A 24,449-nucleotide genomic window follows, 5' to 3' on the forward strand; every position below is an offset into this window, starting at 1 on the left:
TGCCTGAACCTCGGAGCCAGAGGTTGTGGTAAGCCGAGATCACGCCATTGCACTCCAACCTGAGTAACAAGAACGAAACTCCATCTCAAAAAAATAAAAATAAAAGAGAACTTAAAATGGATCAGCCTCAACAATACAAAGTAAACATAGATTGGAAGGTAGGCTGAACAGCTTAAAGAAAGTGGAGGGCAAAGGCACTGATATCCTCATCTTAAAAAGCAGGAGTCAAAAGATACTGTCCACATTTGATGGAACAAGAAATAAAGATGTTAATGTATTACTTAAATTTTGAAAAGTAAAAGAACCAAAAATTGAAACACACCTACCGTGAAAAGTCATGGGAAAGGGATGTGAGAACAAAAGTGAGCAAAATTGTCAGCTATCACAGCAGGACATGAAGAAAGAACGTATGAAACAGAAGTAATAAAAATCAAGAAAGTGGCCGGGCGTGGTGGCTCACGCCTGTAATCTCACCACTTTGGGAGGCCACGGTGGGCAGATCACAAGAGACTAGCCTGGCCAACACAGCGAAACATCGTGAAACATCGTCTCTACTAAAACTACAAAAATTAGCCAGGCAAGGTGGCAGACGCCTGTAATCCCAGGTACTCAGGAGGCTGAGGCAGGGAGAATCGCTTGAACCTGGGAGGCGGAGGTTCAGTGAGCCGAGATCACGCCACTGCACTCCAGCCTGGATGATAGAGCGAAACTGTCTCAAAAAAAAAGTCAAGAAAGTATATTATTTAAAATCATATAGATAAGTACCATTAGAAATAGCTGAAAGAGAAAGTATAAGTCCTCACGTAATGTCATTGGTAGGTTCTCAGAAATTGTGACTTTCAGCCAAACAACGTAGTATAACAAAAGCAATTTTTTGGCCAGGCGCAGTGGCTCACGCCTGTAATCCTAGCCCTTTGGGAGGCTAATGCGGGAGGATCACTTGAGGTCAGGAGTTCGAGATCAGCCTGGCCAACATGGTGAAACCCCGTCTCTACTAAAAATACAAAAATTAGCTGGGCAGGGTGGTGCACACGTGTAGTCCCAGCTACTTGGGGGGCTGTGGCACGAGAACTGCTTGCACTAGGGAGGCGGAGGTTGCAGTAAGTCAAGATAGCGCCACTGCACTCCAGCCTGGGTGGCAGAGTGAGACATGGCCTCAAAAAAAAAAAAAAAAAAAACAGTAGGGGCTAATTGATATAAACAAGAGTTAAGTTCCTATGGCATATTTCTGGTCACAAAAACATCACCAAACTTCTAAGTATAGTCTAAAACACTTCTAGCATTAAACGTGGAAATAAATGTGGGCTATACATGTATTTAAGAAAGATTAGTAAAAACAAGATAATTTGCCCAATGATTCTAGATCAGGGTCGTGGGTGTAGAAGCCTCTCCAGCAGCTCAGGGTATCAGGCAGGAACCATCACAGGGCATGCTCAGTCACACTGGGACAGTGTAGACATGCCAATTAACCTAATGTGCACAGCTTTGGGATGTGGGAGGAAACCCACACAGACATGAGGATAATGTGCAAACGCCACAGGGACAGTGTCCCCAGCAGAAAGTCAATTTTCTTTCTCATCAACATTATAAGCAAATAACATGTTATTCCAGGACCTGCTACAGTTGCCTTTGGGGGGATGAGCCAGGAAGAACAAAGGGTAGGTAAGGCAAAGGATTACTGCTTTAAAATAGTTTTCCCATGAATAAACACAGTATGGTCTATCCATACAATGGAATCCTATTTAGCCTTAAAAAGGAAGGAAATTCTGACACAAGCTACGACATGAATAAATCTTGAAAAATCATGCTAGGTGAAATAAGTTAGCCACAAAAGTAAAAATACTGTATGATCCCACTTTTAAGAGGTAGCCAGGGTAGTCGAATTCCTAAGAGAAAGTAGGAGGGTGGCTGCCAGGGGCTGGGAGGAGGGGATCAGGGAGTTAGTGTTTAATGGGTATGGAGTTTGTTTTGCAAGATGAAGAGTTCTGGGGATGGATGATACTGATGGTCGCTCAACAGTGTGAATGCACTTAATGCCACTGAACTGTATAATTAAAAAATTGTTAAGATGGTAAATTTTATGTGTATTTTATAATTAAAAACTAATTTTAAAAACTAAATTAAAAGCTTTTGGCACAATTCCATAACTATCACCTCTCCTTTTTTAAACATCCCTCATGATACTGGAAGATATTTTATTGAAAAAAGTAATTGCTTAAAGAGGAAAGGCTAATTTGGGGCCTTTAGTAAACAGAAAAGCTAATAATAAAGGCTCTAGGGGATTGTTGCTTGGCCCATTTGGCTTTTATCATTATTGAGATACAGTTTACATAACAAAATTCTCCATTTTAAAGTGTACAATTAAGTGATTTTTAGTACATTCACTGTGGTGCAACCATCACCACCCTTCTAATTCCCCATAAAGAAACACCATACCCATTAGCAGTCAGGCCCAACTCATTCTTCCCCCAATCTCCTGGAAACCACTCATCTACTTTCTCTATGGATCTGCCTCTTCTAGACATTTCACATAGATGGAATCATACAACATGTGGTCTTTTTCGCCTGGCTGCTTTCACTAAGCATAATGCTTGAAAGATAAGAAATGATCTCTTAAACCCAGAAAAGTGAAGTCATTAAACAGTCATTAAAATAAGCTCAAATAAAATCTTTTTTGGGTTTTTTTTTTTTTTTTTTTTTTTGAGACAAGGTCTCACTCTGTCACCCAGGCTGGAATGCAGCACACAATCATGGCTCACTGTGGCCCTGACTTGGGCTCAAGCAATCCTTCCACCTCAGCCTCCTAGGCAAGCGCCACCATACCTGGTGTTTTCTTTTTTTAATTGTTTCTAGAGATGGGGTCTCCCGATGTTGTCAAGTCTAGTTTGAATTCCTGGGCTCATGTGATCCTCCCGCCTCAGCCTCCAAAAACGCTGGGATTACAGGTGTGAGCCATTGTGCCAGGCCTCAAAATCTTAACACTGCAACTCCGATTGCCACATTTCAATAAAGATTGAAAAGACCTTGTACTCATCTTGAGAACAACTGAAATTATCTAGGAGGCACAGACAAGAGGGAAAATCTATGCCATGAGGACACAATCAGTCTCAAACTCTAATTAAACTTGAAGTCGATAAACTATGGCCAATACTCACAAGGTAGACATAAATTCATTCACTAAATCCCAGCCTCCCAGACACCTAATAAATCTTTAAACAGGCTAATTTGAGAGAAAAATAAAGATGATTTTACTTCCTAAGTAAGTTACCTCAAGGGGCAGTATGAATACACAAATCTTTTCTAAAGTTTTAACAAGATTCACACCTGTGATCTTGGGACTGATGTCAAGGAAGGAAACCAGGCCTTTCCTTACCATACACTTCACTATTGCTAAGATAAAATTAGGTTCTGTAAACAATAAGCCTATTCTAACTTAACATGACAAGTCTAATAGTCTTACTACATAATTACCAGAATGTTTTTTAAACCTCGAACCCCAAAATCCAATCAAAAGAGAAACTGTAGGATAGACTTGGTATTATTCAACATCCTCAGGGTCCCTGTGTGGATGGCTACTTAATACTCAACGAAGGCCGGGCTCGGTGGCTCACGCCTGTAATCCCAGCACTTTGGGAGGTCAAGACAGGAGAATCACCTGAGATCAGGAGTTTGAGACCAGCCTGGCCAACATGGCGAAACCCCATCTCTACTAAAAATACAAAAATTAGCTGGGTGTGGTGGCGCACACTTGTAATCCCAGCTACTCCGGAGGCTGAGGTAGGAGAATCGCTTGAACCCAGGAGATGGAGGTTGCAGTGAGTCAAGATCGCACCACTGCACTCCAGCCTGGGGGGACAGAGCAAGACTCCATTTCAAAAAAAAAAAAAAAAAACCAATGAAGATATCAAAGATGGGTATTTCCTCCTAAAAGGATATCTGAGCAACTATTATGTTCCAGGCACTATGGTAGTTTCCCTGTATTTTATTATGAAATCAACGACAACAACCCCAGAACTTAGATGTTTTGTCTCTACTTGACATATGTGAAAACAGAGCACCTAAAAGACTGAGTAACTTGCAGGAAGTATTCTGTCAAGAAGGCAAATGCTTTAGTAGATAAATACATTTAAATTTCACTCTTAGACCTTCCTCTCTTAACTTCCTCCTCAGGAACCCTCTTTGTGGGGTTAAAATTCCACCTTATTTTTATTATATAGCCTATAAGAGACTTGAAAGAATTGGGTACGATCTGATCTCCTTTAATTCTTGAAACTTTCCTGGAGTGGTTCAAAGGTTTAGTGAAATTAGCCTCATTCTGTAGACCAGGAATTAAAGGAACAATACCAGTCAGGTCCCTGTCCTAAGTTACAGTGATCTGTAGCATGGTGTCAGAGACATAAGTAATGAAAAATAGTTGAATAGGTCTAAAACTAGTAAAACAATAACTGATTTCTTTATACATTCAGGGGGAAGAGAAAGGAATAACTGTTACAATCCCACCCTGTACCTGCCCTTACCCAAGAAGAATTCCCTGATGGGACAACAGAAACGTCATAATGAAGCTAATCGACATTGAGCCTTGCTAGCCCAATGGATGCCACTGACTGAGCCTCTGGATAACGACAGCAATGGCTAGCAGTGACTGACAGGATCTCTCATTCTCACAACCACCCTGGAAGTCAAGCAGTATTACTGGCATTTCACAAATAAGGAAGCTAATACAAAAAGGTTAGTTAACTTGCCCAAATTCATTCAGCTAATGAGTAGCAGAGCTGGTATCCAAATCCAAGGCTGTCTGACTCAGCTGCAAGCTGAGTTTCCATACACCAGATGTTGCTTCTCTAAGATAGGCAAGGAGAGGTATGTTCTCTCTCTCCCTCTCTCCTTTTCTTTTCCCTCCCCAGACCCATTACCTCACAAAGTAATCATATATCTGTTCAAAGGGCAAGGTGACATTTTTGTCTAGGTTTCAGTAGATAAACAGTAAATATTAACCAAAAGGCCAGTCTGAAGCTCCAATTGCTTGTAATGCTTTCAAAATAGAGACCTTTTCCCAACCTTGTTTTTGGCAGGGGGAGAAACTAAAACATCTTTGCCTATTTGAGTGCTTTATTCTTGTTATAAAGCTAGCCAACACCTAGATTGAACATTATACTGAAAACTCTTAAGTCATTAATTGTAGTGTTGATTTCTAAATAAATTTCAGTGTCTACAGTAAAGACACAATTTTAGATGGATTAAAATAACCTCTTTTTGAATTTTATCCGAAAAAGCTTTAAAAAGATGCTCGAGGTGATTGTAGTCAATAACAATGCACTGTATACTTGAAAATCACTGAGAATAGATTTTAAGTGTTCTCACCACAAAAAAGTAAGAATGTGAGGTAATGTACGTTAATTAGCTCTACTCAGCCATTCCACAACACATACATATTTCAAAACATCATGTTGTACACCATAAATATATACCATTTTTATTGGGCAACTAAATTAATTTAAAAAATGAAATAAAATTTAAGAATGTTCAATACACTTTCTCCAAAATATCCTTAGTTCAGTAAATAACACTTCTCAGAAATATTCCCATGTAGAGACATTATTTTTCAAATTCCAAACTTTTTCCTGTGTTTTATCAAATGGTTTTTTAAAAAGTGGTAGGGTACATACATAAAAATAATAAAATACATATACCTAGCCAATAATTAACCCATGGAACAAAGGAGTAAATATTTTACTATCTCTTCTGTGCTAATAGTCCCTAGAATCAATCAATAAACTATTTGATTGTGTTGACCCTCAGAGTTTATAAGTTAAAGATAGGGGTTTGGACTTTATGTATTTATTTGCTCCCTGGTTTAAAAAAACTGGCAGGGTACATACATAAAAATAATGGTAAAATACATACCTAGCCAATAATTAGCCCATGGAACGAAAGAGTAAATATTTCACTATCTCTTCTGTGCTAACAGTCCCTAGAATCAATCAATAAACTATCAGATTGTGTTGACCCACAGGGTTTATACATTAAACACATGGGTTTGGACTTTATGTATTTATTCGCTCCCTGAACCACGTTTTATTGGATGTCTACTATGACCAAAGTCATGCTTAATTAGGAGCTAATATTAGAATGACTGGTCAAAATACCTAAACTAGATGACCAGGCAAACCAGGGCCACCTCATTACATATTTGCAGGAGTCCCTTTACATTGTAGTTGTATGCAGCAACCCTGTAAATAAGTCTTTAGCATGTCCATCTGCTCCTCTTCTAGTAACAGTTTTGCCAGGTGCCCAGCTGCATAAGCCAGAAACCAAGAAGTGAGCTGCAAACCCTCCCCTCTTCCTCAACCCTAAATTTAATCCAAATTCTACTTCCTAAGTATGTCATGAATCAGTTTCTGCTGAATTCTACTGATAAAACCTTATTTCAGGCCAGGCGCGGTGGCTCACGCCTGTAATCCCAGCAATTTGGGAGGCCAAAGCAGGTGGATCACGAGATCAGGAGATCGAGACCATCCTGGTTAACACAGTGAAACCCCACCTCTACTAAAAATACAAAAAATTAGTCGGGCATGGTGGCACACGCCTGTAGTCCCAGCTACTCGGGAGGCTGAAGCAGGAGAATCGCTTGAACCCAGGAGGTGGAGGTTGCAGTGAGTCGAGATCGCACTGCTGCACTCCAGCCTGGGCGACAGAGCGAGACTCCATCTCAAAAAAACAAAACACAAACTTATTTTGAACTATTATCAACTTTTTCTTACCTGAACTACCACAATAACCTTCCGAAATGTACTTTTTGTTTCTGAATTCACTCTTAACTTGCGCCTGCCCTGAACATGCCATTATCTAAACTATAAATCTAAACATGTTATTATTAATCTGTCTAAAACCCTTTAACAGCTTCCCACGTCCAAAAAGTAAAGCAGGCGTCTATGTTCAAGAGCCTTTGTGTTTTGGGCCCTATTTGCCAATCTTCTTTCTCACCACTTCCCCCACACACCTCACCAGACATTATTAGCACCCAAAGAATAGGTCTGTGAACCCTCAATGATCTCTCACATCTCTCTGCCTTTCTTCCCTCCTCAGCCACCTAATGAACATTTTATTTTATACGCCCTTCAGATTGAGTTCATGTCAAATTACTTTTTAAAGCTTTGAAAACGGGTTTCTTTTAATCCTTGTCTTTGAGAAGTAAATACTGAAATACTTATGAAAAAAACGTTATGTGGAATTTGCTTCAAATACAGGAGGGAGGAAAATGAATAGGAGATGAAACAAACTTGGTCAATATCTTCAAGTGAGCTTCCATAGAACTTCAGTTTATAATGCTTTTATAGCATTCATCTCCCTCAAGCGTACCAAAAATGTTCCTTTATTTAAAATTTTCCTTTATTTATTTATTTTGAGACAGTCTCACTTTGTCACCGGAGTGCAGTGGCACGTGATCTCAGTTCACTGCAACATCTGCCTCCCGGATTCAGGCGATTCTCCTGCCTCAGCCTCCTGAGTAGCTGGGATTACAGGTGCGTGCCACCATGCCCGGCTAATTTTTGTATTTTTAGTAGAGACGGGGTTTCACCATGTTGGTCAGGCTGGTCTCGAACTCCTGACCTCGTGATCTGCCTGCCTCAGCCTCCCGAAGTACTGGGATTACAGGTGTGAGTCACCACGCCCGGCCCCATTTTCTTAGTGCTCCTAAAGTACTTTGTATATCTATTTATATACCTTCCCACACTCAACTGTAATTGCCTGTTTCTGTTTCTCTTCCCTCCGAGTCTGTGAACTCTTAAAAAGCCAGAGACTTTGCTATTTATCTCCAACCCCTAGTGAGGTTTGCAGCTCATTATCACTAATCAATAAATGTTTTCTGAATGAATGAAAGCAAAAGAAAAATCAACACTGGCAAGAGTAAAAATAATAGCTTATATATGATTCCTTTTTCTCATGTAAACACAAATTTGAAAAAAATTAACACTTTTCAGTTAGAAAAACAACAGGATGGGGTTTGGAAGCTGTCTGGGCTTCTGCTAGAATGAGTTAAATAAGAAAATGCTTAACCCCTCCCAACAAATTATTTTTTAACATTGTTGAAATTTGGTATTCATTAATATTGTAAATTGTAGTTATCTTTGGAATTCTATTTGCCTCCCCTTCTACCAATAAGCACTATTTATCATGAACTCTACTGCTGTGTAGTATTAAGTTATACACACATACATACAAACATACATACACAGAGAGAGAGAGAGAGAGGAAGCGGGGGCAATAAGAGAATTAAGAGTGGACACTTTGGAATAAAACATAACTGGTTTCAAAGCTCACCCTAATGCTGCTGGGTGTGACCTTGGAGAAGCTATTATTCGAGGCTGCAGTGCACTATGATCAGGCCTGCAGATAGCCACTGTACATCTACAGGCATATATGTATGTATGTATGCCAGGCATGTATGTATGCCTGGGCAACACGGTGAGATCTCATCTCAAAAACTAACTATATTTTCAATTCCGGCACATAGATATTATTTATTGAAGATTTACTATTACCTATTTTTATTGTTATCAAGAGACAATAGCTACGGGTAAGGAAGAAATGTTATTGTTAATGCCTTGGATAAGGCATGATGTACAGACTTTCAGCTATAACATTCATATATTCATTTATTCAACAAATATTTATTTCATACCTAATACACACATAGTGTGATAAGCAGCAAAGATGCAGTAAATAGTTCCTGTCCTCAGGAAACATGTAAGTAACTTAGAAGCCAATCATAAAATCTAGATTGCAAAGACTAAAGAAGTCAGTCATCCTGACCTCAAAGGTAGTTATATACTGTGACAATGAACATCTGTGTCTATATACACAACCATATTATAAAGAATGAGGACTGCTTCATCATCATTTATTGTTGTTTTGTGTGGTTTTTTGGTTTTTGGTTTTTTAAAGATGGGGTCTCGCTCTGTCACCCAGGCTGAAGTGCAATGGTATGATTATAGCTCACTGCAACCTCGAACTCCTGTGCTCAAGGGATCCTCCTGCCTCTGCCTCCTGAGCAGCTGGGACTATAGGCACACGCCACCATACCAGCTAATCTTTTTTTCGGGGGGGAGGGGCGGGGGTAGAGATGGGGGTCTCACCATGTTGCCCAGGCTGGTCTCGAACTCCTTACCCTCAAGAGATCCTCCCACCTCAGCGTCCCAAAATGCTGGGATTACAGGTGTGAGCCACCTTACCTGGCCCATCATCATTTTAAATGAGACCTGCAGAGGGAAGAAACCTGCCAAGATGGATACTAAAGACATTATAAAAGCTGTTTATTAGACACTCAGATCCAGTAACTTACTGAAACTTTTAAAGAAAAGAGAGTACTTGGACATCTGGCCACATTTCTGACCTAAAGATAAAGAGTGTTTAATAAATATAAGAATTCAGAGATACTACCATCTCTCATCACAATATGAAAAAGCGTAAAAGTTGACTACCGATAATGGTATCTCCACATTCTCTATCATGGATTAAAGTAGCCCATAGTTCCTCTATATACTTATGACAAAACCTTTGTTAATCCTTAACTTCTGAAATCAATATAGGTGTTTTAGGGGGGCTTTGGGAGGGTTTTTTTTTTTAAGAAACAGGGTCTCTGTCACCCGGGCTGGAATACAGTGGCGCAATCAAGGGTCACTGTAACCTCTGAACTCCTGGGCTCAAGCGACCCTCCCATCTAGGCTTCCCAAAGTGTTGCGATTACAGGCATAAGCCATTGTGCCCGACCTCAATATAGGTTTTAAGTTAAAATGCATCATTAAGGCCAGATGCGGTGGCTCACGCCTGTAATCCCAGCACTTTGGGAGGCCGAGGCAGGCAGATTGCTTGAGGCCAGAGTTTGAGACCAGCCCGGCCAATATGACGAAACCCTGTCCCTACTAAAAATACAAAATTAGCCAGGCATGGTGGCACACACCTGTAATCACAGCTACTCAGGAGGCTGAGGCAGGAGAATTGCTTGAACCCAGGAGGTGGGGGCTGCAGTGAACCAAGATCGTGCCACTGCACTCCAGCCTGGGCAACAGAGCAAGATTCTGTCTCAAAAATAAATAATTAATTAAAATAAAATTCATCGTTAAGTATCTTTGCTGGGAAGCACAGCCAAGAGAAATATTAATTAATTCTAAAGTGTTCAATTGGTTTGATCCCAAAGCCAGTAGTAAATTAAATTTTAAAATATGATCATTACTTTGAAAGGAAAGGGGATGATGAAGTAGAGGGAAGTAAGAGCACAACAGTGCCTGTATAGGCCGGGCAAGGTGGCTCATACCTGAATTGCAGAATTTAGGGAGGCTGAAGTGGGCGAACTGCTTGAGCCCAGGCTGGTTCAAGACTAGGTTCAAGACCAGCCTGAACAATGTGGCAAAACCCCCTCTCTACAAAAAATACAAAAATTAGGCAGGTGTGGTGGCGCCTGCCTGTCATCCTAGCTACTCAGGAGGCTGAGATGGAAAGATTGCTTGAGCCCAGGAGGCAGAGGTGGTAGTGAGTCGCGATGGCACCACTGCACTCCAGCCTGGGTAAGGGAGCGAGACTTCATTTCAAAATAAATAATAATAGAGAAGACAAAAGATACTACTAAAGGCCACCATCTCTAAACCCAACTTAAAAACAACCATTTCATTATAGTGAAATACGGGAATATCACATGTGTGCATGCAAATGCTCATGTGTGTATGTATTTGTTTAAATGTATCTCTGCATTACTTGAGTTTGGATATGTTTTATTTTAAAAGGAAAAATTATATTACTAAAATATATACTCATACATAAAACATATTAAAATACACTAACAACAGCCATTTATGTTCATCCATATTTACTTTTTCAGGAACATTAAAATCTATATAAATTAGAAGAAACCCAGGGCCTAAAGATGACTACAAATAAGATTTTTAATGAAAATTTTACAAGTTTGTAAAATTTTACATGTCTTGTATTACAGATTCTGTATATAGAATCTATACATCTCCTCTTGTATACAGAATCTGTAATACAAGAACCTGATATGCTGAGTCAATTGTTACTAAAGCAACTCTGGGTTTTTTTCAATGACTTCCTTGGAGGGCTGAACTTCCTAAAAGAGGAGAAAGTAAAGGCAAGAGATAGTGTGCAGTTAAAGGGCAAAACAATACCATGCATTTTACTCCTTAGCAAAAAAGCTGAGGAAGACAGAAAGGGCAGAAAGTGCAGAGAGAAGTCAAGGAGAAGCGGGAGTGCTTTCTCCTCTTCAGTGTTTCACCAGGCCCTCTTCCCCTCACAAACTGGGATGAACTCAACTCTCTGCTTTCTCTAGCCTTGGTCCTGGTTTGCCCAGTCTTGTAACAGAAAATCTGGCAGTTGTAAGGGTTGAGTAACCCTTAACCAAAATACTTGGACCAGAACTGTTTCAGACTTCTGTGGATTTTGCAATATTTGCATATACGTAACGAGATTATCTTAGGGATGAGACCCAAGTCTAAACATGAAATTTATCTGTGTTTCGGCCGGGCGCAGTGGCTCACGCCTGTAATCCCAGCACTTTGGGAGGCCGAGGCAGATGGATCACTTGAGGTCAGGAGTTTGAGACCAGCCTGGCCAACATGGCAAAACTCCGTCTCTACTAAAAATACAAAAAAATTAGCTAGGCGTGGTGGCACGTGCCTATAATCGCAGCTACTCGGGAGGCTGAGGCAGGAGAATCGCTTGAACCCAGGGGGTGGAGGTTGCAGTGAGCCGAGGTGGAGCCACTGCACTCCAGCCTGGGAGACAGAACAAGACTGTTTCAAAAAAAAAAAAAAATTAATCTGTGTTTCATATACACCTTATACACATAGCCTGAAGGTAATTTTATACAATATTTTTTAACAATTTTGTGCTTGAAATAAAGTTTATACGCATTGAACCCTCAGAAAGCAAGTGTCAGGTGTGGAATTTTCCACTTGAGGTGTCATGTCTGTACTTAGAAAGTTCTGGATTCTGGAGCATTTCAGATATTGGATTTTTGGATAAAGGATGCTCAATCTGCATTTTAAAATAGCATTTTTGGCTGGGCGTGGTAGCCCACGCCCATAATCCCAGCACTTTGGGAGGCCAAGGCGGGTGGATCACCTGTGGTCAGGAATTCAAGACCCGCCTGGGCAACATGGTGAAAACCCGTCTCTACTAAAAAATACAAAAATTAGCTGCGCTTGGTGGCAAGTGCCTGTTATCCCAGCTACTCAGGAGGCCAAGGCACGAGAATCGCTTGAACCCGGGAGGTGGAGGTTGCAGTAAGCCAAGATGGCCCCATTGCACTCCAACCTGGGCAACACAGCGAAACTCCATTTAAAAAATAAAATAGACCCCTAACCTTAGCTGGCCCCTCAATGCAGTTCAGTAATCTATCTCATAAATTATTGGCTTCCTACACTGGCCCATCCCCAAAAGACTAAAGCTCTTCAACCCTTTGCCATTATCCTTCAGCTTTCCACCCAACCTCTGCAGTCCTTTCCTATGTGCAGATGAACCTGCTACACAGACAAAATAGCTCCCAACATTCAAGCACTCCTTTTACCTTCTGTCCCTGGAAAGGGGCCTCATCCTTAACTGCCTTCCTGTCTCAGAGAAGGGGACTCACTTTCTCTCTCCAGGACTCACCTAACAGCCATCTCCTGCACCCCTGGACCCCAGTCCCTTTCCCCTTCTCTGGAACCTGCTCCACTAGCCCTTCCTTTATCTTCAGGCTCTCTCTGTTCAGTGATTTTTTTTTTTTCCCTTAAGTCTATAAACACGTTCAACTTGCTTTCGCCATCCAGGCAACCATCAAAAGCTATACTCCCACCTCTTCAGTCCCTTTGCTGACCAAAATGGCAATTTTTCCAAACCGCTTCACGTAACTCCACTTCCATTAACTTCTTAATCCATCACAGCTCCTCTCTTTCATCTCCTCTCCACTAGCCCATACCTTACTGAACCTACTCTAATTTAGATACCAATGACCTCCTAAATGCCAAACCAAAAAGCCTGCTTTCTCCTCAGTGGCTGATACTTATAGAAACTCTATCCTTAACAGTGTTGGAAACACTTTTTCTCCTCCTTCTCTTCCCAAAACCTCCTGGTTTTTCAAGGATTCTTCTCTGCCTACTTCTTAAATACCTAAAGGAGCTATACTTGACACTCTTACTCGACAAGCATGCTCTGGGGACTACCATCAATTTCCATATACGATACTGCCTATATTCTGTTGTCCTAAATTTCTTCCTCTAGCAACAAACTCTCTCAAAAGCACCAAAGTCATATTTTCAACTGGCTAGAGAAAACATCCACCAGCAAGCAACTCAAACTATAACAGATCCCAAATATTTCCCCTGTCCCCACCTTCCCCCACCAAACCTACTCCTCCTTTCAGGTAATGGTATGACCAGGCATCCAATCTCCCAAGGTGGAACACTTAGGGTCATCCTTGAATTATCTTTCTTCCTCAAACCCCTAGCCTTTTTTATCTATCATCAAATCTCATCCATTTTTCTTCCTAATCTCTTTTGAATGCAGCTAATCTCTGTCCCCTTCACTATTATTAATGTACTTCATATCATCTTATATATGAACCATTTCAGCAGCTCACTGCCACTAATCTCTCCCTCACTTAGTCTTATTCCACATACAAGGATTATCATCCTAAAATAAATTCAAAACTGAAACAGGATACTGTATTTTTCCCTATCAGACTGGCAAAAACTAAAAAGAAAAATAATACTGTGTTGGTTCGAGTGTAAGGAAATGAACATTCTCATAAATTTGGTGAAGGGAATATTAAGGCAAAATACCAACAGAATTTAAACAAACTTCAAGCATAACCAAACTTGTAAATGTGTATACCCTTTGATCTATCAATTCTATTTCTACAAATTTATTCTAAGGAATAAAACAGAACATACACAAAGATATAAGTGTATCCTAAAGTTCCCATCATTATCAGCAAAACCCAGAACCTTTTTTTCTTTTTTAACATACTACACTATATGCCTGGAATGTCTTTCTGCCACCCATGCCCTTCATCCTGTAAAACTAGAATTCATCCTTGATTTTAAAGGTCAGCTACTCCATCCCATCTCCACAGCAGTTTAGCCACACCTCTGCATCACACTACAAACCTTCTCTCCCACAGATGATCAAAAGCTCTCCAGGGATAATAGTTTTATGTATGTATTTCTTTAGCACATATCTGTATCTATACGACCTACAACAATGTCTCACACATTAAGAGTCCAATAAACGTGTTGAATAAAGGCATTTTGTCCCCCTTTCCACAAATAATTCTTTGATTTTCAAAATCTCAAGAAGTTTTCAAAGGAGTTTCAAAATCTCAAAGACGTTTCCTAAAATGCTGGTGGACTCCAATATACTAATATTAAATTCCTGTATTAAAACAGGTATTCGAGCAAAGCAAACATTCTTGTAAATTTATAAATAGCCTATGAATCCTTTATATTTTAAGTTTAGTTCCTTAAGGCATAAGAATTTCCATACTGGGTCAGAACTGTGGCCTAGCCAATCTAGAATTTTATCTCCGAAATCGGTACCAAGAAGTATGTTTTAAGAAGATAACGGCTGTCCTTCCAGATGCTAAGATAAACATGTAAAGGTGTGTTTCAAAATACTTTACTTCTCTCCAATAACCTAGTATGAATCCATCATACTTGATATCATGTTTTGGAATCATGTTTCATACTATACCAGAACTCTTTTTCATGTTATCTGTTAGTAGCATTTTACATATTATATTAGTACATAAGTATTACATAAACAGTACTGTGTATCCATATTCAAGAAAATAAGTAGCAGCATGGTATCTCACACCTGTAATCCTCCCACTTTGGAAGGCCAAGGCAGGTGGATTGCCTGAGCTCAAGAGTTCGAGATCAGACTGGACAACACGGCAAAACCCCATCTCTACTAAAAATACAAAAAATTAGCCAGGCGTGGTGGTGCGTGCCTACAATCCCAGCTACTCGAGAGGCTGAGGCACGAGAATCACTTGAACTCTAAAGGAAGAGGTTACAGTGAGCTGAGCTCGTGCCACTGCACTCCAGCCTGGGCGACAGAGCAAACAAGACTCTCCCTCCAAAAAAAAAACCAAGATTGTAAGTAGCTTGGTTACACTTTTTTTTTCCCAACTCCTTTTAGGTTTCAAGAGCGTTCATAATTCTAATAAAGGCTGGTAACAGCCTAATCACATCCTTCACGATTCCAAAGTTCATTTCTATTCCTTTCAGTTTTTTCTTTTTTTTTTTTTTTGAGAAGGAGTCTTGCTCTGTCACCCAGGCTGGAGTGCAGTGGCACAATCTTGGCTAACTACAACCTCCAGCTCCCCAGTTCAAGCGATTCTCCTGCCTCAGCCTCCCGAGTAGCTGGGATTACAGGTGCCCGCCACCACACCTGGTTAATTTTTGTATTTTTAGTAGAGACGGGGCTTCACCATGTTCGTTGGCCAGGCTGGTCTCGAACTCCTGACCTCAGGTGATCCACCTGCCTCGGCCTCCCAAAGTGCTGGGATTACAGGCGTGAGCCACCACGCCCGGCCTCACTTTTCTTAATTTTCAGTTATCTTGTAGGCTGCAAATGGAAACAACAATGCAGGTAAGTCTATGAGATTTACTTTAACTCCACAGACATTTAAGTCAGGAAAATTTCTCCCCTGATGTAAATTAGGAGAGGCAGCCTTCAAAAACACCTTTGACAATTACTGTACCCCAAGACTTACAGGAAATCATAAGGTAGTCCTCACAGTTGCCTTTGTCATCATCCTGCTGGTCCACAGGGATCCCATTGGCATCTATGACTGCTTCAGAGGCACAGTCTGCTACCAATACTTCTTCTGAAACTACGTCGGTAGTCAGAGGATCAGTGACAATTTCTGCTTCCACTACACTATCATGAACCACATGTTCAACATGTCCAACATGTCCAACGTCAGACACATGTATAGAATCACCCGTCAAGACGTGTTCGGGCATAGACATTGAGGCTGAAGTAATGTCAGAAGCTAAAACATCATCTGGGACTGTGCAATGTGCTAAAGAAACTTCTTCAGTTACATCTGAGTCCAGCACTTGCTCAGGAATGATGACCGTTTCAGATACATCTGCTTCTTCCATGATATCTGGGCACTGAACATCTTCTATAACAACGTCCTCAATAACATCTTGGATTACAACCGAATCTGGGTCATCAGGAACAAAGTTATGCACAGTTATGTCTGAATCCACAACATCTGAAACAAAAACAGTTTCTTGTACTTCCACAACAATTTGATCACCATCCATGTGTGTACCATCAGCTCCTTAAAAAAAAATTAAAATGACAAATTTCAGGTAAGTATGCATGACTACAATTAACGTAAATGTTATTTAATTTCTACTGGGAAAACAGACTAGCTCCTCAGTTTTTTTAAACGTTAAGATAGATTAAAGAAATAAAGAGGGAATCTATTTTTGAATCAGATGTTTTTAACCCAAGAACTTTTGTAATCAAATCAATAGATTTTTAAAAATTAGGAGAACAAAGCAATTGAGGCAGTCACAGAAGAAATATATACATGAAAGTAAAATTCTAGGCACACTAATAAAATCCATATACAGCCAGGTGCAATGGCTCACGCCTGTATTCCCACCACTTTGGGAAGCCAAGGTGAGGGGATCACTTGAAGCCAAGAGTTTGAGACCAGCCTGGGTAACCACCGCGAAACCCTATCTCTACTAAAATTACAAAAATTAGCCGGGCGTGGTGGCACAAGCCTATAATCCCAACTTCCTGGGAGGCTGAAGCAGAACTGCTTGAACCCGGGAGGCCGACGTTGTAGCGAGCCAAGGTGGTGCTGCTGCACTCCACCCTGGGTGACAAAGCAAGACTTCAAAAAAAAAGAAAAGGCCGGGCATGGTGGCTCACGCCTGTAATCCCAGCACTTTGGGAGGCCGAGGCGGGTGGATCACGAGGTCAGGAGATCGAGACCATCCTGGCTAACAAGGTGAAACCCCGTCTCTACTAAAAATACAAAAATTAGCCGGGAGTGGTGGCAGGCGCCTGTAGTCCCAGCTACTCAGGAGGCTGAGGCAGGCGAATGGCGTGAACCCGGGAGGCGGAGCTTGTAGTGAGCCAAGATGGCGCCACTGCACTCCAGCCTGGGTGACAGAGCGAGACTCCATCTCTAAAAAAAAAAACAAAAATTAAATAAGTAATGCAACTTCAGGTGACAAACATACAATATTCCTTCATTATATGTGTTTCACCTTTTTGCTCCATCTCCCTCTCCTCAACTCATAGTTGTTCTTCTTTCCATCTCTCCCATGTGTTTCTTTTACTTCTATTTTTTTTTCCTTTTTCCCTTCACATGCTTCCCTTTTTGTTCCGGTGCAATATACCACCAATATGCTCCATCTATGGCTATAGGAATTTAGAAATCATCCTCTGAATCTAGGACATACAAGGATCAGAGGATAAATTAAAAGAGGGACAAAAGGCCACAGTTGAGGAGGAAAGACAACTGGGTTGAGGAGGCTCTGGAGACAGATAGGATAAATACAAGTGCAGCTGCGCTGGAGTGGTGGAGGGTAAGAGTAGTTCCAGCGGGAGCTGCCCCAACTTCACCAGGGTACACTGCCTCCATCTAGCCTCCTCCCGTCCCCCTAGACCCCAACTCCCAAGGCAGTTCCTCAGAACATAGTCCTACTCTAGTTCATTTTGCAGTTAAGGAATGAAGGTAGAGGATTCAATCAATTGAAGCCCAGTGAGATTAAATGACTTAACCAAGATCACACAGTTCGCACAGTGTATGGTGCTCAGAAAATATCATTCTGAATGAATGTCACAAATGGAAATAGAAATCAAATATCCTTATCAAAAATATAAGATAAAATAAAAGAAGGCTGGGCATGGTGGCTCACACCTGTAATCCCAGCACTTTGGGAGGCCAAGGTGGACGGATCACAAGGTCAGGAGATCGAGACCATTCTGGCTAACACGGGTGAAACCCTGTCTCTACTAAAAATACAAAAAAATTAGCTGGGTGTGGTGGCACATGCCTGTGGTCCCAGCTAATAGGGAAGCTGAGGCAGGAGAATCACTTGAACCCAAGAGGCGGAGGTTGCAGTGAGCCCAGATTGCGCCACTGCACTCCAGCCTGGGCGACAGACCAAGACTCCGTCTCAATAATAAATAAATAAATAAATAAATAAATAAATAAATAAAATATCTTAGCTTCTGTTCCAGAGAAAAGCAAAGAAAGTTTTAAAAAAAGTCTTACCTAAATAGCTATTCAGTAGATTAGTGCCTCTGGTTGACTCAGACCAGGCTGAGTCCAACCAGGTGCCTAACTCAATGACTATGTGTCACTGGCCAGGCCCTCAGAGAAATACACAGCTTAATCAACAATCAAAAATGATCAGGCCTGGCACAGTGGCTCACGCCTTGTAATCCCAGAACTTAGGAAGGCCAAGGCGGGCAGATTACCTGAGGTCAAGGGCTCGAGACCAGCCTGGCCAACATGGTGAAACCCCGTTTCTACTAAAAATACAAAAATTAACCAGGCGTGGTGGTGCATGCCTGTAACCCCAGCTACTCAGGAGGCTGAGGCAGGAGAATCGCTTGAACCCAGGAGGCGGAGGTTGCAGTGAGCCAAGATTACACCACTGCACTCCAGCCTGGGCAACAAACAGAGTAAGATTCTGTCTCAAAAAAAAAATTCAAAGGCCAAAGAATATTAAACATTGTAGGAAGCCAACCAATATCTATTTTAATTACATCTAGAAATAATAAAAAGAATGTGTTCACTTTAGGCTGGGCAAGGTGGCTCACACCCATAATCCCAGCACTCTGGGAGGCCAAGGTGGGAGAATCACCTGAGGTCAGGAGTTCGAGACCAGCCTGACCAACACGGAGAAATCCCATCTCTACTAAAAATACAAAATTAGCCGGACACGGTGGCACATGTCTGGAATCCCAGCTACTTGGGAGGCTGAGGCAGGAGAATCGTTTGAACCCGGGAGGCGGAGGTTGTGGTGAGCAAAGATTGCAATATTGCACTCCAACCTAAGCAACAAGAGCAAAACTCCATCTTGAAAAATTAAAAAAAGAGTATGTTCACTTTAATTTCTACAGAACTTCTACAAAATGCTTTATACTTGTTTTCAATGTCCACAATATTATCATTAAGTAATAGATCACTAATTTCCATTTTGCATACATAGAGATGAAAGCATCTAGTGGCAAGAACACTGGTTATAAAATGTAAATCAGCCGGGCACAGTGGCTCACGCCTGTAATCCCAGCACTTCGGGAGGCCGAGGCAGGCGGATTACTTGAGGTTGGGAGTTCAAGACCAGCCTGGTCAACATGGCAAAACCCCATCTCTACTAAAAATACAAAAAAAGGAGCCGGGCATGATGGTCTGCACCAGTAATCCCAGCTACTTGGAAGGCTGAGATAGGAGAATCACCGGAACGAACCAGGGAGGTGGAGGTTGCAGTGAGCAGAGATCATGGCCAACGTACTCTAGCCTGGGCAGCAGAGCAATTCTCCATCTCAAAAACAAAACCAAAAAAAAAAAAAACACACACACAAAAACAAAATCTAAATCAGAGAGTAGAGCAGGGTAGGACACTTATTAGTTTTGTGACCTTGGGCAAGTCATTTAACCTCTGAGTTTCAGTTTCCTCATCAGTAAAATGAGGACAGTAGTATCTGCCATGCATACCTCACAGGACTGTGGTGATGATCAAATGGGAATGTATGGGAAGTGTTCTGAAAAACTGTAATGAGAGGTTTTATTATTATTATGACATATGAAAACGGAGGCCCTGGCAGATTAAGTGACTTGCTCAAAGATGAACAAATACCATTAAGTGTTATCAATCAAGACTAAAATGCAATAGCCCTTCAATCTACCACTTAGCCCATGACCTAGGTTTGCCTGTGGCAAGATTAAGTGAACAAACACTGCACATTTTTCTCCAAAGAGTTTAGTCTCTTTCAAGTACATCACTTATATTTCATGTTCCAAGGAAGAAAGAATTATAAACTTTACGTTTATCATTATCAAATTGAAATTATCAAACGAGTTAAAAGATTATCCTAAGTTGTTAAGAAACACGCACACATCCCCACTAGATTTAGAGATTTAAAGAAAATTTTAAAATTTGACTGAGCATAGTGGCTCACACCTGTAATCCCAGCACTATGGGAGACCAAGGTGGGAGGATCACTTGAGCCCAGGAGTTCAAGACCAGCCTGGGGAACAGAGCAAGACCCCGTCTCCACAAAAAATAAAATTAGCTGGGCTTGATGGCGCACACCTGTAGTCCAAGCGACTCGGAAGGCTGAGGTAGGAGGACCCCTTGAGCACTGGAGTCTGAGGTTACAATGAGCTATAATCATGCCACCGTACTCTAGCCCAGGCAACAGGGTGAGATCCTGTCTCTAAAAGAAAAATAAAATAATAATAAAAAGAAAATTTTAGGGTCGGGCGCGGTAGCTCACGCCTGTAATCCCAGCACTTTGGGAGGCCGAGGCGGGCAGATCACGAGGTCAAGAGATCGAGACCATCCTGGCCAACATGGTGAAACCCCATTCTACTAAAAATACAAAAAAATTAGCTGGGCATGGTGGCACACACCTGTAGTCCCAGCTACTTGGGAGGCTGAGGCAGGAGAATCACTTGAACTCAGGAGGCAGAGGTTGCAGTGAGCCGAGATCGTGCCACTGCACTCCAGCCTGGTGACAGAGTAAGACTCCATCTCAAAAAAAAAAAAAATTTAAAATTTAAAATCACTGACATTTAATTTCCTGATAAAGTTCATTGCTATTTCTTTACTATACTACAATCTGATCATTTACAGTCCAATGGAAAACTTACTAGCATTTTATTTATAGTAAGGGTAGCTACCTGGTGTGATATAAAACCCTTTTATATTTTTTTTCCTTTTTTATTCTCTTTCGAGACCGAGTCTCACTCTATCACCCAGACTGGAGTGCAGTGGCACAATCTCAGCTCACTGTAACTTCTGCCTCCCAGATTCAACCGATTCTCATGCCTCAGCCTCTCATGCCTCAGCCTCTCAAGTAGCTGGGATTACAGGCATGCACCACCACATCCAGATAATTTTTTGTATTTTTAGTAGAGATGGGGTTTCACCATGTTGGCCAGGTTGGTCTCGATCTCTTGACCTTGTGGATCCGCCCGCCTCGGTCTCCCAAAGTGCTGGGATTACATGCACAAGCCACCGCGTCTGGCCTCAAATCCCTTTTATATTATAAAACCAAGTATAGGCCAGGCACAGTGGCTCACGCCTGTAATCCCAATACTTATAGAGGGCTGAGGCAGGCAGATCGCATGAGCCCACGAGTTCAAGACCAGCCTGGGCAACATGGCAAAACCCTGTCTCTACCCAAAAAAAAAAAGGAATACAAAAATTAGCCAGGCATTGTGACACACACCTGTAGCCCCAGTTACTCTGGAAGCTGAGCAGATCACTTGAGCCTGGGAGGCGGAGGTTGCAGTGGACCCAGATGGCGCCACTGTACTCCAGCCTGGGTGACAGAACAAGACCCTATCTGAAAACAAAAAAAACCCAAAACACAAGTGTAACCACTTTACAACGTTATATAATTATAACCACAGGTAATCTGAAATACATTTTTTCTAATACTGTTTTCTTCCTATTTTTAGAACTTCCTGAGTATAATTTTTCCTTGTACACTATGGGGAGTGAAGACTCCATCTTCCTGAAGCAGAAGTCTCTTTTTGGGAACTTGTGAGAGAGATGGTTATAAAAATAGGACAGGGTCAATGTGGGGGACCTTCTTTATCTGCTGGGTATTGGAGAACAGAGAAATGACAGGATCCACATGTTATTTTACAGTGAGTACTCTGATCAGCAGGCTAGATAAGAGAGACTAAGGGTAAGGAAAACAATGCAAAAGTTATTCCAGACTAAGAATGAGACGATAGAGCCTGTCTCTGTGGTAGGCACTAGGATGAAGAAGAGCAGATGTAAACAAGGAATATTTTTTCTTTTTCTTTTTTTAAACAAAGGTCCAAACAAAACTAACAAGGAATATTTTCAAAGGGAAAAACAACAGGAATTAGGGAAATAACTGGGGAAGATATTATCTTCATAAGTGAAGATAAAACTAAAGTTTGATATCACTGCTGTTACTGACAAGAATATGAGAGTTGGTTGTGAGGGAGCCACATCTTTGAGGAGGGTAATAATAATGTGCTCACCATAACATCTGTGAATTTTGACAGGATAACAAGATAACCTAAGTGTGAATGATCAATGTGAGAGTTCTAGCAATTCATTGATGACAACCAACTCCAAATCTGGTAGATGGGGAAGTGGAACAATTCAAGTAGTTATACCTGTTGCATCAAAAAATGAGTTTGGCTCTTGTTGTAATTCAAGCCCATCTTCATCCATGGCCTTTAATTCTCATCAGTCACAGCTCCTAAATCAGGGAAAAAAGTAAACCAAAGCCATTAGTTTTTTCATATCACGTACTGAACGCCACCATGATAGTTTCATTTCTGAGACACTCAAATTATGTGAAAGATAAATGTGTATCAAAAACATATCTATCTAAAGTAAAATATAACTTAATTGATTTACAAAGATAAATGGGCATCTATATGACAAGGCAGGGCAGATAAATCAAACAAGTCAACTTTGCCTGGACTTCTTTTTAAGTTGAAGCAATAAATGTATTGCTTATGTCCATCAAGTGCACATATTTTGATGAATTCTGATACATACATAAACCTTTGTAATCACTACCTTGATCAAAATATAGAACATTTTTAAGACCCCAGCACTCCCGTGTCCTCAGTCTGTAACACCCCATGTTCCCACAAAGGTTACCAGTTTTGTTAAGGTTCAACTTAAAATACATTCTGTAGCTTATTGGGGGAAATTTTTGCACAGTTTTCATATTCTGTATATTTAATTAGTCAAACAACTTCCAACCAGATTAAACAACGATAAAAATTCAAAGTGCATAACTGTAGTAAACAACCTTCGAGATTCTGCCTAACCTCTCTTAACTAACCCTCTCATCTAGAAAAGTAAATTCCCACAGTGTATTTACACTCTCCTGGCCACAGTTGATTGGCACTAGCTATAAAGCAGTTAAAAAATAAGTTCATCTTTAAGCACAATAAAATCAAAGTCCTATCCCTGAGAATCCAAAACCATGAGCAAGAATCAGTGTTTGTCTGTCTGTGTGTGTGTGTGTGTGTGTGTGTGTCTCTCTCTCTCTCTCTCTCTCTCTCTCTCTCTCTCCTGGTGGCTGGAACTTAAGAGCTAAGGAAAGTCATTTTGTAACTCTGGCTTAGACTAGTGAATAAAAAATAAAAATAATCCTGTGAGTGCCTTGAGTAACAGAATAGGGTAAGCAGGGAGGGGAGACAGCTTTTTAGTTCCTGGTTCTAGACCTATCTGAGGTACAGCTATATTCCTGCCTTGAATTTTTATAAGACATTCCAATGGCCTTAATTCTCCCTTTTCTACTTAAGCCAAAAACTTATGACAAAAAGAACTCTAACCAATAATTTCACCTTTATCGTTTTTTTTTCTTTTGCTGATAAGTACTACATGGTTATTAAAATTTCAAATAACAGAAACACAAGTCATTTTTCTAAAGCTAGGTGACATCATTCCTCTTTTTCAAAAATGTTTAATGGCTTCTTGCTCCCTCTAAATAAGTTCAAACACCTGTCATCTTCTAATTTCTGGCCCCAAACTACCTTCCCATCATCATCTCCCCTAACTTTCCTTTAAGCACTTCCCTCTACCACTGTCAGCATGTACACAAACACACGGCCCCCACCCACACGAAGTTCAGCCAAACAAAAATGCTCAACATCCCCATAAAACCCCAACTTCATATTTGATTCAGGGTTCCTTCTACCTGGAACACCTTTCCCCCATTATCTCTGCTTTGATCTTTCCCCCTAAATCTCCTTCCCTACAAAAAAAGAGAAAGCTGGAAATAATTTTTCCCTCTGAAATTTCCACAGCACTCTATTCTTCTCTTATTGTACTGGTTTGTCATATTATAATTATTTATATATGTCTTATTTACAGATACCAAATTACATATATAGTCCTTAAAAAATCCATTAACATGGAATAGTAATGGAAATATCCATTAAACATTAATTGAGAAAAATTAACATTCATAAAAGGGATTCTCGGCCGGGCGCAGTGGCTCAAGCCTGTAATCCCAGCATTCTGGGAGGCCAAGATGGGCAGATCATGAGGTCAGGAGATCGAGACCATCCTGGCTAACACAGTGAAACCCCGTCTCTCCTAAAAAATACAAAAAACTAGCCGGGCGAGGTGGCGGGCGCCTGTAGTCCCAGCTACTCAGGAGGCTGAGGCAGGAGAATG

The 24,449-nt window shown here is 41.0% G+C and overlaps 1 protein-coding gene across 2 annotated transcripts in view; it reads right to left on the reverse strand.

Moving 5' to 3' along the window:
* ZFX (zinc finger protein, X-linked) overlaps window positions 1-24,449 on the reverse strand; it is a 77,248-nt gene that overhangs the window by 27,190 nt on the left and 25,609 nt on the right. The window contains exons 4-6 of one of the 2 annotated variants that reach the window (XM_011988000.1): window positions 22,424-22,509; window positions 21,496-21,612; window positions 15,770-16,348 (exon numbers count right to left, since the gene is read on the reverse strand). In XM_011988000.1, the coding sequence (XP_011843390.1) occupies window positions 15,770-16,348; window positions 21,496-21,612; window positions 22,424-22,481 (754 nt within the window). In that variant the 5' untranslated portion in view covers window positions 22,482-22,509. Of the gene's footprint in view, window positions 1-15,769; window positions 16,349-21,495; window positions 21,613-22,423; window positions 22,511-24,449 lie in introns of those variants that run through there. The other variant, XM_011988001.1, reaches the window with a different exon arrangement.

Source organism: Mandrillus leucophaeus, unplaced genomic scaffold (genome assembly GCF_000951045.1).
Source record: "Mandrillus leucophaeus isolate KB7577 unplaced genomic scaffold, Mleu.le_1.0 Scaffold321, whole genome shotgun sequence".
NCBI classification, from domain to species: Eukaryota; Metazoa; Chordata; class Mammalia; order Primates; family Cercopithecidae; genus Mandrillus; species Mandrillus leucophaeus.